This window comes from Cottoperca gobio, chromosome 14 (assembly GCF_900634415.1).
Source record: "Cottoperca gobio chromosome 14, fCotGob3.1, whole genome shotgun sequence".
Taxonomy (NCBI): Eukaryota; Metazoa; Chordata; class Actinopteri; order Perciformes; family Bovichtidae; genus Cottoperca; species Cottoperca gobio.
Window position 1 is genome coordinate 24,727,969 of NC_041368.1, and position 12,402 is coordinate 24,740,370.

Below are 12,402 nucleotides of genomic sequence, written 5' to 3' on the forward strand. Positions count from 1 at the left end.
AGTCGCAAAACAGTTGTGTGACTTTTTACATAATAGTTTATTTGAGGTTTTCAATCTGGATTTAGAGTTCATCATAGCACAGAGACGGCACTGGTGAAAGTTACCAATGACCTTCTATTGGCATCAGACAAAGGACTTGTCTCTGTTCTTGTCTTGTTAGACCTCAGTGCTGCTTTCCACACTGTTGATCAGGACATTCTACTACAGAGACTGGAACATTGTGTTGGCATAAAAGGAACCGCACTAAGCTGGTTCAAGTCCTATTTATCTGAGCGATCTCAGTTTGTACTTGTTAACGATAAATCCTCCATGACAGCCAAAGTCAGTCTCGGAGTTCCGCAGGGTTCTGTACTTGGACCGATTCTATTCACCTTATATATGCTTCCTTTGGGCAATATTATAAGGAACCACTCTATAAACTTTCATTGTTATGCGGATGATACCCAATTATATCTATCAATTATACCAGATGAAACCAATCAATTGGCTAAACTTCAAGCCTTAAAGACATAAAAACTTGGATGTCTAGCAACTTCTTGATGTTAAACACAGACAAAACTGAAGTTATTATACTTGGCCCTAAACGCCTCCGAAACGCATTTTCTAATGACATAGAAGCTCTGGATGGCATTAACTTGGCCTCCAGCACCACTGTAAGGAATCTTGGCATCATCTTTGATCAGGATCTGTCTTTTAACTCCCACATAAAACAAATCTCAAGCACTGCCTTCTTTCATCTACGTAACATTGCAAAAATAAGACACATCCTGTCTCAAAATGATGCAGAAAAACTAGTCCATGCATTTGTTACTTCAAGGCTGGATTACTGCAACTCATTGTTATCAGGTTGTCCCAAAAAGTCTCTTAAGACTCTTCAGTTGATCCAAAATGCAGCGGCACGTGTATTGACTAGAACAAGGAAACGGGATCATATTACTCCTGTATTAGCTGCTCTGCACTGGCTCCCGGTAAAATACAGAATAGAATTCAAAATCCTTCTCCTGACTTACAAATCAATTAATGGTCAGGCTCCAGCATATCTTAAAGATCTCATAGTACCTTATAAACCAACTAGAGCATTACGCTCCCAGACTGCAGGGTTACTTGTGGTTCCTAGAGTCTCTAAGAGTACAATGGGAGCCAGAGCCTTCAGCTATCAAGCTCCTCTCCAGTGGAACCAGCTTCCAGTTTGTCTTTTTGACATTTTCCTGGATTCATCCAAACTTTCTCTTGTATGCTGTACAGTCTGTAGAGACAAATGTGTAATTTGTGATATTGGGCTATATAAACCGAACCTCTGATTAAAGAGGAACAATGCGGATTCCGTCCTGGTCGTGGAACAACAGACCAACTCTTTACTCTTGCAAGGATCCTGGAGGGGGCCTGGGAGTACGCCCATCCTGTGTTTTGTGGATCGTTTCCAGTGAATGTTGGCCTCCGCCAGGCATGCGCTTTATCACCAATCCTGTTTGTGATTTTCATGGACAGGATATCGAGGCGTAGTCGTGGAGGAGAGGGGTTGCAGTTCGGTGACCTGAGGATCTCATCGCTGCTCTTTGCAGATGATGTGGTCCTTATGGCATCATCGGTCTGTGACCTTCAACAGTCACTGGATCGGTTCGCAGCCGAGTGTGAAGCGGTTGGGATGAGGATCAGCACCTCCAAATCTGAGGCCATGGCTCTCAGCAGGAAACCGGTGGATTGCCTACTCCGGGTAGGGAATGAGCCATTACCCCAAGTGAAGGAGTTCAAGTACCTCGGGGTCTTGTTCACGAGTGAGGGGACGGGAGAGATTGGCCGGAGAATCGGAGCAGCGGGGGCGGTATTACAGTCACTTCACCGCACCGTTGTGACGAAAAGAGAGCTGAGCCAGAAGGCAAAGCTCTCAATATACCGGTCGATCTTCGTTCCTCCCCTCACCTATGGTCATGAAGGCTTGGTCATGACCGAAAGAACGAGATCACGGGTACAAGCAGCCGAAATGGGTTTTCTCAGACGGGTGGCGTCTCCCTTAGAGATAGGGTGAGAAGCTCAGCCATCAGGAGAGACTCGGAGTAGAGCCGCTGCTCCTTTACGTTGAAAGGAGCCAGTTGAGGTGGTTCGGGCATCTAGTAAGGATGCCACCTGGGCGTCCCTTACTGGAGCTGTTGCCCCCGCGACCCGATCCCGGATAAGCGGTAGACGATGGATGGATGGGCTATATAAATAAATTTGATTTGATTTGATTTTAAACTCCTATTAGCATCTCTATTGCTAATTAGTGGTAGCTTTGTTCTCAGAGCTGCAGTTAGAGACATACCATGTTGCTGTTAAAATTATACCTACATGGCCACGTCTCAAATAATAACTATAGCCAGCAAGTAAAGTTCTCTTATGGTGTGTCAACAAACTAATTATTCACAATGCAAGAATACATACAAATTCAATGCAAAGACGCTAATAGACGCACATTTTAGCCGGGAGACGATCGATCCGGACGCTATTCAGAAAACAAAAAGTTGTTTTCTTGTCTTCTTCGGACAGACCAGACAAAGCATGGATTCAGACACATCGGCATCATTATGTAAATATTTCGGTTTCTTTTTCATACATTTATTTCAATTAAATCACAGAAAAACGGGTTTATTTTTTTATATAATTAATTTCAGTCGCTTCTCTTTTGACGTTTTTTCAATGAAAGTTAAGCTACTGTCAAACAGGTTTTCAAATTAAAAGCATTCAACCAGGAACGGGAGGCATTGTGTCATTTGAGCCGCCTTCTCCCCAAACCTTTAGTTAAAGGGACTCTTTCAGTGTTTTCTCTCATCACCGTGTTCTTCACATCTGTTATGTGTCCGGACAAAATACAAAAACTCTTATGCCTGTGAATTGGAATTATTTGAATTACTTAGAGATTATTTTGTATGTTTTCTATTTAAACATCTGAGTTTCAGGAACGTGTGAATGTGTTGAACATGCGTGACAAACATTTTTTATTTGGTGTTAATAAAAGTTGATCTTTAAACAAACCTTTGATTGTATAATTAAAGCAGTAATACTATAAGTATACTTTATATACAATGTATAAATCATTTTCCATTTCTATAATATTATATTTATGGAGTTTTAAGGTGAAGAATAATCCTCGTACTCCCAGAGACACTTTCACATTAACCTTAATGATTTAAAATATTCATTAGTTTATGTTATATGTAATTTTCATGAATGAAAACATCCATTTTGGTTGATTATTACATATCGTATGTATAATTACATTTTCTCACTTTTTTTGTTAAACACTGCAATATTTCAAAATGTATTTCAAAATGCAGATAAATGTATTATATTTCACTTTCAGGCTTTTTGTTACATAATGCAGCAGATTATTCTGTTTGTGGTTACAGAGCAGTTAAAGACTAAATGAAGCTTCAGATGTTTTTATTTTTGTTATTTAAAAACAATATTAAAAAATGCAAAAACAGCACAAAGTCAGATCTTTTATTTCAGTAAAAGTAGTAAAACTACAATATAGAAAAAATATGTCTTAAGTACAAAAGTAAGAATATATATTATATTATTATGTTATAATAAATGTGTTCATCACTTTAATGTTCAGCTGGTAAAGGTGGAGCTCATTTTAATGACTGTATGTGCTGCTGGGTAGTTTCATCTGTAATAATACATCATTTATTATTATTAAGCAGAAGTCTGAATATTCAAAGCTTTAAAATCAAGCAGTAAAATCTTAAAATGAATTCTAAAATCATAAAATTATAATAATAATAATAAATAATAATAAAAGAAACATCATATACAATAGTAAAACACATAGTATTTTTACAGTGTAGTATTAATACTTGTACTGCAGTAAAGCATCAGAATATTTCTTCCAGCACTGTTTTACATTAACAATAAACTTTGTTCCTTTGGTTTAGTCACATTTATAAAACTCTGTTGTCAACTGTCTCCCTCTAGCGGTCGGAAAGTGAACAGCAGATGCCGTAAACTGCCGTAAATGATCGGAAAATAAAAGAGTACTGGTTTCCGGCAAATATGGCTTCGCACTTTTGATTGTTGATTGTGGTGGTAAAACAATCAACGAAACCAACTCTAAGAAGTTTATTTATTCGTATTTGAGTTTAAAAGTCAACATTGTCATCTAGGTACCGACTGTCTGCTGTTTTCGGGACTGCATCTGTCTGCAGCCGGCGTCATGGAAACAGGTTAGTAGCCGTTATTTTAGATACGTCGCTAATATTAGCTTGCTAGCACAAGACAAGTCCAACATGAGAAGCACAGAACTCCATTAAAAATGTGTGTAATTTAAGTCTTCTTTACGTTTTATGAACAGTAAGCACAGCCTAAGCCGTTTTATTAATAGCAGAGACTGACTTTTTAAATCGGCACACATTTATTTCACTATTAAATTCAATGAATTGTTAAACTGTCATGAGAATAGGTGGCACCAGTGTCCAGTTGATAAACAAAGCAGCGTTAAATTGATACATATTTGAATTAAGTCTGGTGTGTTTAGTGTCGTGGTGTTTGCTTGAAAGGATTTATTAGGTACTTGCGTTCACATTATGATTGTGGATTCACATATTGCGACTCAACGTGTTAATAATGACATTGTTACATTTAGTTATTGTCAACGAGGTATTTGCAAATTGTCTTAAAAGTGCCTTTTAGCTTGCACGAAGACAGGCATGCTGTTCGGAACTCCATCAGAACATACCGCCGTTAAGGACAGCCTTATTACCTGACCCGTGACTACGTGTTTCCGGTGTCCAGCTGGTCATTAAAGTGCTTTAATATGACACTTCCACGTTTTCTATTTTGTTGAAGGTGAAAACACAAAAAAAAGAACCAGATTTTCTGAAAATAATTATTGTAAGAATTTGTCAGAATAGAGTGTATGTGGCAGCCAGGTCTTCACACACACATGCTGTCATGTGGCAGCCAGGTCTTCACACACACATGCTGTCATGTTGCAGCCAGGTCTTCACACACACATGCTGTCATGTTGCTGAATGTGTTGTCTGTTTGTGGTGCAGAGGAGCAGGCCAGGAACCGTTTCCAGTCCGAGCTCGAGTTCATCCAGTGTTTGGCCAACCCCAACTACCTGAACTGTGAGTGTCCTAAACACCTCAACGCTAATATTACCACTTTCATATTTTTATTTGTGTGGTTCCACTATTTATAACTGTTAACGTCCCTTCGGAGTAATTTATTTCTTTATGTGGGGCTAAATGTATAATATTAAATATAATACTGTGAAACCGTGATGTTATCTGAGACGGTTGTTAAAATTATTCAAAACTATTTTATTAAGAGTCACAAATGATTGCACCTTCAGTCAAATGTTTATTCATCTTTTATAAGCTGCCTGTTTTTAAGTGTCATTGAGAGAAATGAAGCCGCGTCTGCTCTGCTCCTGGTTGTGTCCAGTTCTGGCCCAGAGAGGTTTCCTGCGGGAGAAGCCGTTCATCAACTACCTGAAGTACCTGCTGTACTGGAAGGAGCCCGAGTACGCCAAGTTTCTCAAGTAAGGACGGAATTAATATCCACGTATCTACTGACGAGTGCTGCGTGTCACAAGTCCTCTGTCACTGCCCCCGCAGGTACCCTCACTGCCTGCACATGCTGGAGCTGCTGCAGTACGAACACTTCCGGAAGGAGCTGGTGAACGCTCAGTGCACCAAGTTCATCGACGAGCAGCAGCTGCTGCACTGGCAGCATTACTCCAGGAAACGCACCCGGCTGCAGCAGGCGCTGGCCGAGCAGCCGCAGCAGCAGCAGCCGCCGCCGCACGGGAACGCCACCGCCAAGTGATGGGGGGGGGGGGGGGGTTACATGAGGCCAATATTCTTCTGTCACATAAACATTTCCCCTTGAATGTGAGCAAGTGGGAAACAATGGGCTGTTTGGAGGACGAAGTCATCATAACGATCACACGGCGACATTATTCCAACTTATCACTTGAAATCTGAACGCTCATAACGTGACTGTAACACTTCCTGTTGTGGATTTCAAGGTAATAAAAGAAATCGGTTTGTTTGATTGTGAACTCGGTTGTTGAATCTTCAGATCTGCTCAGAAATTTTAATTTGGGTAAAAAGTCTAAATGAGAAAGTGTCAGGAAGTTGTGCGCGTGTTCTGGTCGTGTTGTAAGTCACTTCCTGTCTCATCCTTTAGTTCCAAAGGGATTTAAAACGTTGAAAAGCTGTTTTTAATTTCCCGTCCAGGCTCGTGATTGATACTTTCATGTTGCATTTACGAAACGGATTTGAAAAATAATAAAGATAAAAATATTAATGAATGACGACGAATCTGAAGCAGCAACAGTGTTGATCATTTGTATTGTTAGTATTATAATGGTTTAAATGCCTCGACAGTAATGGAGATAATAAATATTCAATATAAAATACTTATTTTAAAAGAAACAATAATAAAAAATCATTTGAAATAAAGATGAATAAATAACAATAGTGGTCATTTAAATCTGAGTCAAAATGAATTAAAGAAAATATAAAACATGTCATAACGTCAACTCTTAAACGCTTTATAGTTTAACAGTGAGAAAACAAAAGGAGACTTCAGCAAAATATTGTTATTTAAACGTCTTCCTCGTTCCCCTTGTTCTGCTACTTTGCCTTTCTTTTTAATAAAATGTTTGAAATTGAAACTTTTATTTTTCATTTTATTTCTGCTCAAAAGAATCTGCGGCTTCGTGAGAGACGACGACGTAAAGTGACGTAAAGTGACGTAAAGTGACGCAAATCTATGACGGAGAATCGAGCCACTGTTAAGAACAATACATAAATCAAATGTGTTGAGAAAACGTCTTCATTTCTACACGATACTAAATAAATGTAGATTTCTAGAAAAACATTTATTTGTGTGTTTTATTTATTCATTTATTTCAGCATTTATTGGCAAACTTTTATTTGTCTTTATTTTTCTAAATATATTCTGTAATTCCTGTAATTATATTTTCTTCGACCACACCGAGTTAAATGTTAGTGTTAGGATAAAGTACAGAGTAACGGGCGCAGTTTAAACCGTATTAATCTTGTTCACAGTATGAGAATAGGTTAATTGAAACCTGTGTAAATAGATGAGTTGTTTGAAGTATCTGAACAGATAAATGTCAAATTTGGGCAAAAAACCTGTGAAAGCAAACTACTCATTTTTTTTTCCTTCAACCAAATGTTAAATAATATTAGATAAACATTAGTGTTAGGATAAAGTGCAGGCTTTTAAATTTGTTTTTACCTATTTATATTTTGAAGCGAAATCGCTTTTATTCTGAAAGATACGCGTCGGAGGTTATTTGTGTTCCGGACCGGAAGAGCCCGGACCGGAAGAGCCCGGACCTTGGACTCTTCTCTTCGCTACCCTTCTGTCGTTGACTTGTAACGGGAACGGTGTAGTGACGTGAAGCGCCGCCCCTCGCAGATGGTGCCCACCTGTCGGTTCACCGGAGCGGATACAGAGTGACGAGAACACGGTAACACTTCTCTCAATAACTATCGCTGATTGATTCCAGCAGTTTGTATAAAAGTGTCTCTTTTAAACTGTTACGTCTAGCTACGTACGTTTGTAGTCCTTTTCCCTGGGCATGCGCAGTTTCAAAACTGTTCAGCGAGTTTTAGCGAATCAAACCAGTTCGCTTGTTAACTTATATAAGTTTAGACACTACAGGTGAGTAGGGTAAATATTTTAACTGAAATGTATCGTCATGAAACTTCCCCAGTTTATTACTCACATTAACACAATTATTTATTGTATTACAAGTTTTCTGAACTGTGATGTTTAAATATGTAAATTAGGCATTATGTCATTAAATGTGTGTAATCTGCTACATGTCCAGATATAAAGAGAAGTCTGGATGAAGCAGGTTCAAAGTGTTTCATGTTGTTCACATGTCAAAGGTTTGTACAGATTCTGGATCTGTCTTTGTATCCCTCCATAAATCACTAAATCCTGTCAACACACAGAACTCTGTGCATCTCCTGCATGTAGTGAGTGTAGCGTGTATAACATGAGCTGTGACTGACATGTGAACAAAGCCCTCTGCACAAAGCTGCAGAATATAGAGAGGAATGAAAGTGGAAAGTTTGGTGTATGTAAGTGCTGCTGAAGTGGAGACTTCTGCTGAAGAGTGTGAGAAAAAGCTCCTTTAGAGAAAAGCTCCTTTAAAGATATGTATTGTAACATTCATACATGTTGTACACACTACAGGTGAACAGAGTCATACATGTTGTACACACTACAGGTGAACAGAGTCATACATGTTGTACACACTACAGGTGAACAGAGTCATACATGTTGTACACACTACAGGTGAACAGGGTCATACATGTTGTACACACTACAGGTGAACAGAGTCATACATGTTGTACACACTACAGGTGAACAGAGTCATACATGTTGTACACACTACAGGTGAACAGAGTCATACATGTTGTACACACTACAGGTGAACAGAGTCATACATGTTGTACACACTACAGGTGAACAGAGTCATACATGTTGTACACACTACAGGTGAACAGAGTCATACATGTTGTACACACTACAGGTGAACAGAGTCATACATGTTGTACACACTACAGGTGAACAGAGTCATACATGTTGTACACACTACAGGTGAACAGAGTCATACATGTTGTACACACTACAGGTGAACAGAGTCATACATGTTGTACACACTACAGGTGAACAGAGTCATACATGTTGTACACACTACAGGTGAACAGAGTCATACATGTTGTACACACTACAGGTGAACAGAGTCATACATGTTGTACACACTACAGGTGAACAGAGTCATACATGTTGTACACACTACAGGTGAACAGAGTCATACATGTTGTACACACTACAGGTGAACAGGGTCAAACATGTAACTAACAGATATCATGAAGCTTCCCCACTTCATGACTCACATCAACACAGTTTATATCACAAGTGTTTAATATGTACATGAGGCGTTATGTAATGTAGCTGTTACACACACAGTTACACACACACACTCATGTTCTCATGTTCCTCTCGTCTGAAGAAGACGAGTTCTGGAAGAAGAATAACACAAAATATATAAATCAATAATGAAATGTACATTGTTTTCACCTGGTAAAACTTGTATTGATCTTTGTTCTTCTGTCCTCAGGACGAGGATGCTGCTGCAGCGGGTGGCGGTGGTCGGTGCCGGGGCGGCGGGACTCTGTGCAGCCAGACACATCCTGTCCCGTGTGAACAGCTTCGCCCCCCCGGTGGTGTTCGAGCTCACAGACAACATCGGAGGCACCTGGTGCTACGACGAGCGGGTCGGGACGTACGACAACGGACGGCCCGTTCACAGCAGCATGTACAGAGACCTCCGGTAACTCCCTGAAGTCATCAAGGACTTGACTGACACAACATTCATTCAGGAATAATATTAATGTATTAGTAATAATGCTGTGTATGTAGTCATAGGAGAAACAAAACAACGCATCTGTGAAATAAGAAAATTAATTGAGACAAATAAACAAAATATAAAATATATTTAGTTTATTTATTTCTCTATACATTTATGTAGATAGTGTTGTTTAATTTAAAGTATTCCATTATTTTCTTTGTATATCTATATATATATATATATATACGTATATATATATATACATATATATATATATATACATATATATATATATATATATACGTATATATATAGTATATATACGTATATATATATATATATACGTATATATATATATATATACGTATATATATATATAATACGTATATATATATATATATATATATATATATATATGTTGTAGTATATGTATATATATATATGTATGTATATGTATATATATATATCTATCTATATCTCTATATATGTATATGTATAGGTCTATATATTATCTATCTATATATATATATCCATCCATATCTATCATATATATATCTATATATATATATATTATATATATATACTATCTATATATATATATATATATAGATATATATCTATTATAGTATATATATATATCTATCCGTATATATCTAATATCTATACGTCATATCTATATATACGTATCCCTATATCTATATATATGTATATATCTATATATATATATATATATATATAGATATATCTATATCTACGTCTCTATATCCGTATCTCTCTATATACGTATATATATCTATATATATCTATATACCGATACTATATATACCGATATATATATATCCGTATATATATATATACGTCTATATATATATATATATATATATATATATATATATGTATGTATATGTATCTATATATATATATATATATAGTGTATGTATATGTATATATATATATATATATATGTAGTATATGTATCTATATATATATCTCTATATATATATATCTTCTATCTATATATATATATATATATATATATATATGTATATGTCTGTCTATGTATCTCTCTATATATATATGTCTGTCTATTATATCTATCTCTATCTATATATTATATCTATATGTGTGTCTATCTGTATATCTCTCTGTATATATAGATCTCTGTATATATCTATCTATATATATCTGTCTTCTATCTCTCTCTATCTCTATGTCTATATCTATATATATCTATATATATATATATCTCTATTCTATATATATATATATCTATATCTATAGTATATATATGTATCTCTGTCTCTCTCTCTATATCTATGATATCTATATCTATCTATAGTATATATATGTATTATCTCTATATGTATATATATATGTATGTATATATCTCTATATATGTCTCTATATATATCTATGTATGTCTATCTATATATATATATATATGTATATGTATCCTATATATATATATCTATATATATATATATATGTATGTATATATATGTATATGTTATATATATCTATATCCCTCTACATATCTATATATATCTATCTATATATATATATGTAACTGTATGTATATATATATATATATATATATATATATATATATATATACATACATATACATATATATATATAGTGTTTTTTGTATCATGTAGTTTACTCTCTAATTCTTTTCCCTTTTGTTATTTGTCTTTATATTTCCAGATTTATTTTCTTATAATTTTACAGATTTATTATTTTTTTATGGCATTCTTATGACTCCATAGCTTTAGATCATTTTTCTTCTTCTAATACTTTAACTACATTTTCATGACGATACTTTTACTGTGAAAGTCTTTTATCTCCCTCAGGACCAACCTGCCCAAAGAGGTGATGATGTTCCCTGATTTCCCCTTTGACCCCCAGCTGAGCAGCTTCCTGCCGCACCAGGAGGTCCAGAGGTACCTCGAGAAATACTGCCACGAACACCACATCTGGCCTCACGTCAGAGTGAGTCCCCCCGCTACCTCAGTGATGCTACACAAAGTAGCTCTGTTTGAATTACACGTATTTATAGGATATATATAAGGATGTTGTGATTGACAGAGTCTGAGAGTCTTGAGATAACTTGGTACCACACACATCTGTTAGAGTCCAGTCTGTAGGAGTCCTGTATAGAGTCCTGTAAAGAGTCTGTATAGAGTCTGTATAGAGTGAGTCCTGTAAAGAGTCTGTATAGAGTCCTGTATAGAGTCTGTATAGAGTCCTGTATAGAGTGAGTCCTGTAAAGAGTGAGTCCTGTAAAGAGTCCTGTAAAGAGTCTGTATAGAGTCTGTATAGAGAGAGTCCTGTAAAGAGTGAGTCCTGTAAAGAGTCCTGTATAGAGTCCTGTATAGAGTCTGTATAGAGTGAGTCCTGTAAAGAGTCTGTATAGAGTCCTGTATAGAGTGAGTCCTGTAAAGAGTCCTGTAAAGAGTCTGTATAGAGTCTGTATAGAGTGAGTCCTGTAGAGAGTCCTGTAAAGAGTGAGTCCTGTAAAGAGTCCTGTAAAGAGTCTGTATAGAGTCTGTATAGAGTGAGTCCTGTAGAGAGTCCTGTAAAGAGTGAGTCCTGTAAAGAGTCCTGTATAGAGTCTGTATAGAGTGAGTCCTGTAAAGAGTGAGTCCTGTAAAGAGTGAGTCCTGTAAAGAGTGAGTCCTGTATAGAGTCCTGTAAAGAGTGAGTCCTGTAAAGAGTGAGTCCTGTAGAGAGTCCTGTAAAGAGTGAGTCCTGTAAAGAGTGAGTCCTGTAGAGAGTCCTGTAGAGAGTCCTGTAAAGAGTGAGTCCTGTAAAGAGTGAGTCCTGTAAAGAGTGAGTCCTGTATAGAGTCCTGTAAAGAGTGAGTCCTGTAAAGAGTGAGTCCTGTAAAGAGTGAGTCCTGTATAGAGTCCTGTAAAGAGTGAGTCCTGTATAGAGTCCTGTAAAGAGTGAGTCCTGTATAGAGTCCTGTAAAGAGTGAGTCCTGTAAAGAGTGAGTCCTGTAAAGAGTGAGTCCT

The 12,402-nt window shown here is 36.8% G+C and overlaps 2 protein-coding genes across 3 annotated transcripts in view; both read left to right on the top strand.

Annotated features, from left to right (window-relative positions):
• The first annotated feature begins 3,989 nt into the window (after positions 1-3,989).
• On the top strand, positions 3,990-6,684 carry med31 (mediator complex subunit 31). The gene is made up of 4 exons (XM_029447630.1): positions 3,990-4,202; positions 5,034-5,108; positions 5,428-5,524; positions 5,601-6,684. The coding sequence occupies exons 1-4, from the start codon at positions 4,193-4,195 to the stop codon at positions 5,809-5,811; spliced, it is 393 nt and encodes a 130-aa protein (XP_029303490.1). The 5' UTR covers positions 3,990-4,192; the 3' UTR covers positions 5,812-6,684.
• A 663-nt stretch (positions 6,685-7,347) lies between these two features.
• The window catches only part of LOC115018549 (flavin-containing monooxygenase FMO GS-OX-like 4), a 10,459-nt gene continuing 5,404 nt past the window's right edge, over positions 7,348-12,402 (top strand). The window contains exons 1-3 of one of the 2 annotated variants that reach the window (XM_029447597.1): positions 7,348-7,489; positions 9,155-9,367; positions 11,239-11,377. In XM_029447597.1, coding sequence (XP_029303457.1) covers positions 9,162-9,367; positions 11,239-11,377 — 345 coding nt within the window. In that variant the 5' untranslated portion in view covers positions 7,348-7,489; positions 9,155-9,161. Of the gene's footprint in view, positions 7,490-7,593; positions 7,684-9,154; positions 9,368-11,238; positions 11,378-12,402 lie in introns of those variants that run through there. The other variant, XM_029447596.1, reaches the window with a different exon arrangement.

Excerpts from the sequence above, each read along its gene's own strand:
- med31 (XM_029447630.1), top strand. Across the intron at positions 5,109-5,427 it reads CAACCCCAACTACCTGAACT|TTCTGGCCCAGAGAGGTTTC; the intron begins GTGAGTGTCCTA and ends GGTTGTGTCCAG. Across the intron at positions 5,525-5,600 it reads GAGTACGCCAAGTTTCTCAA|GTACCCTCACTGCCTGCACA; the intron begins GTAAGGACGGAA and ends CTGCCCCCGCAG.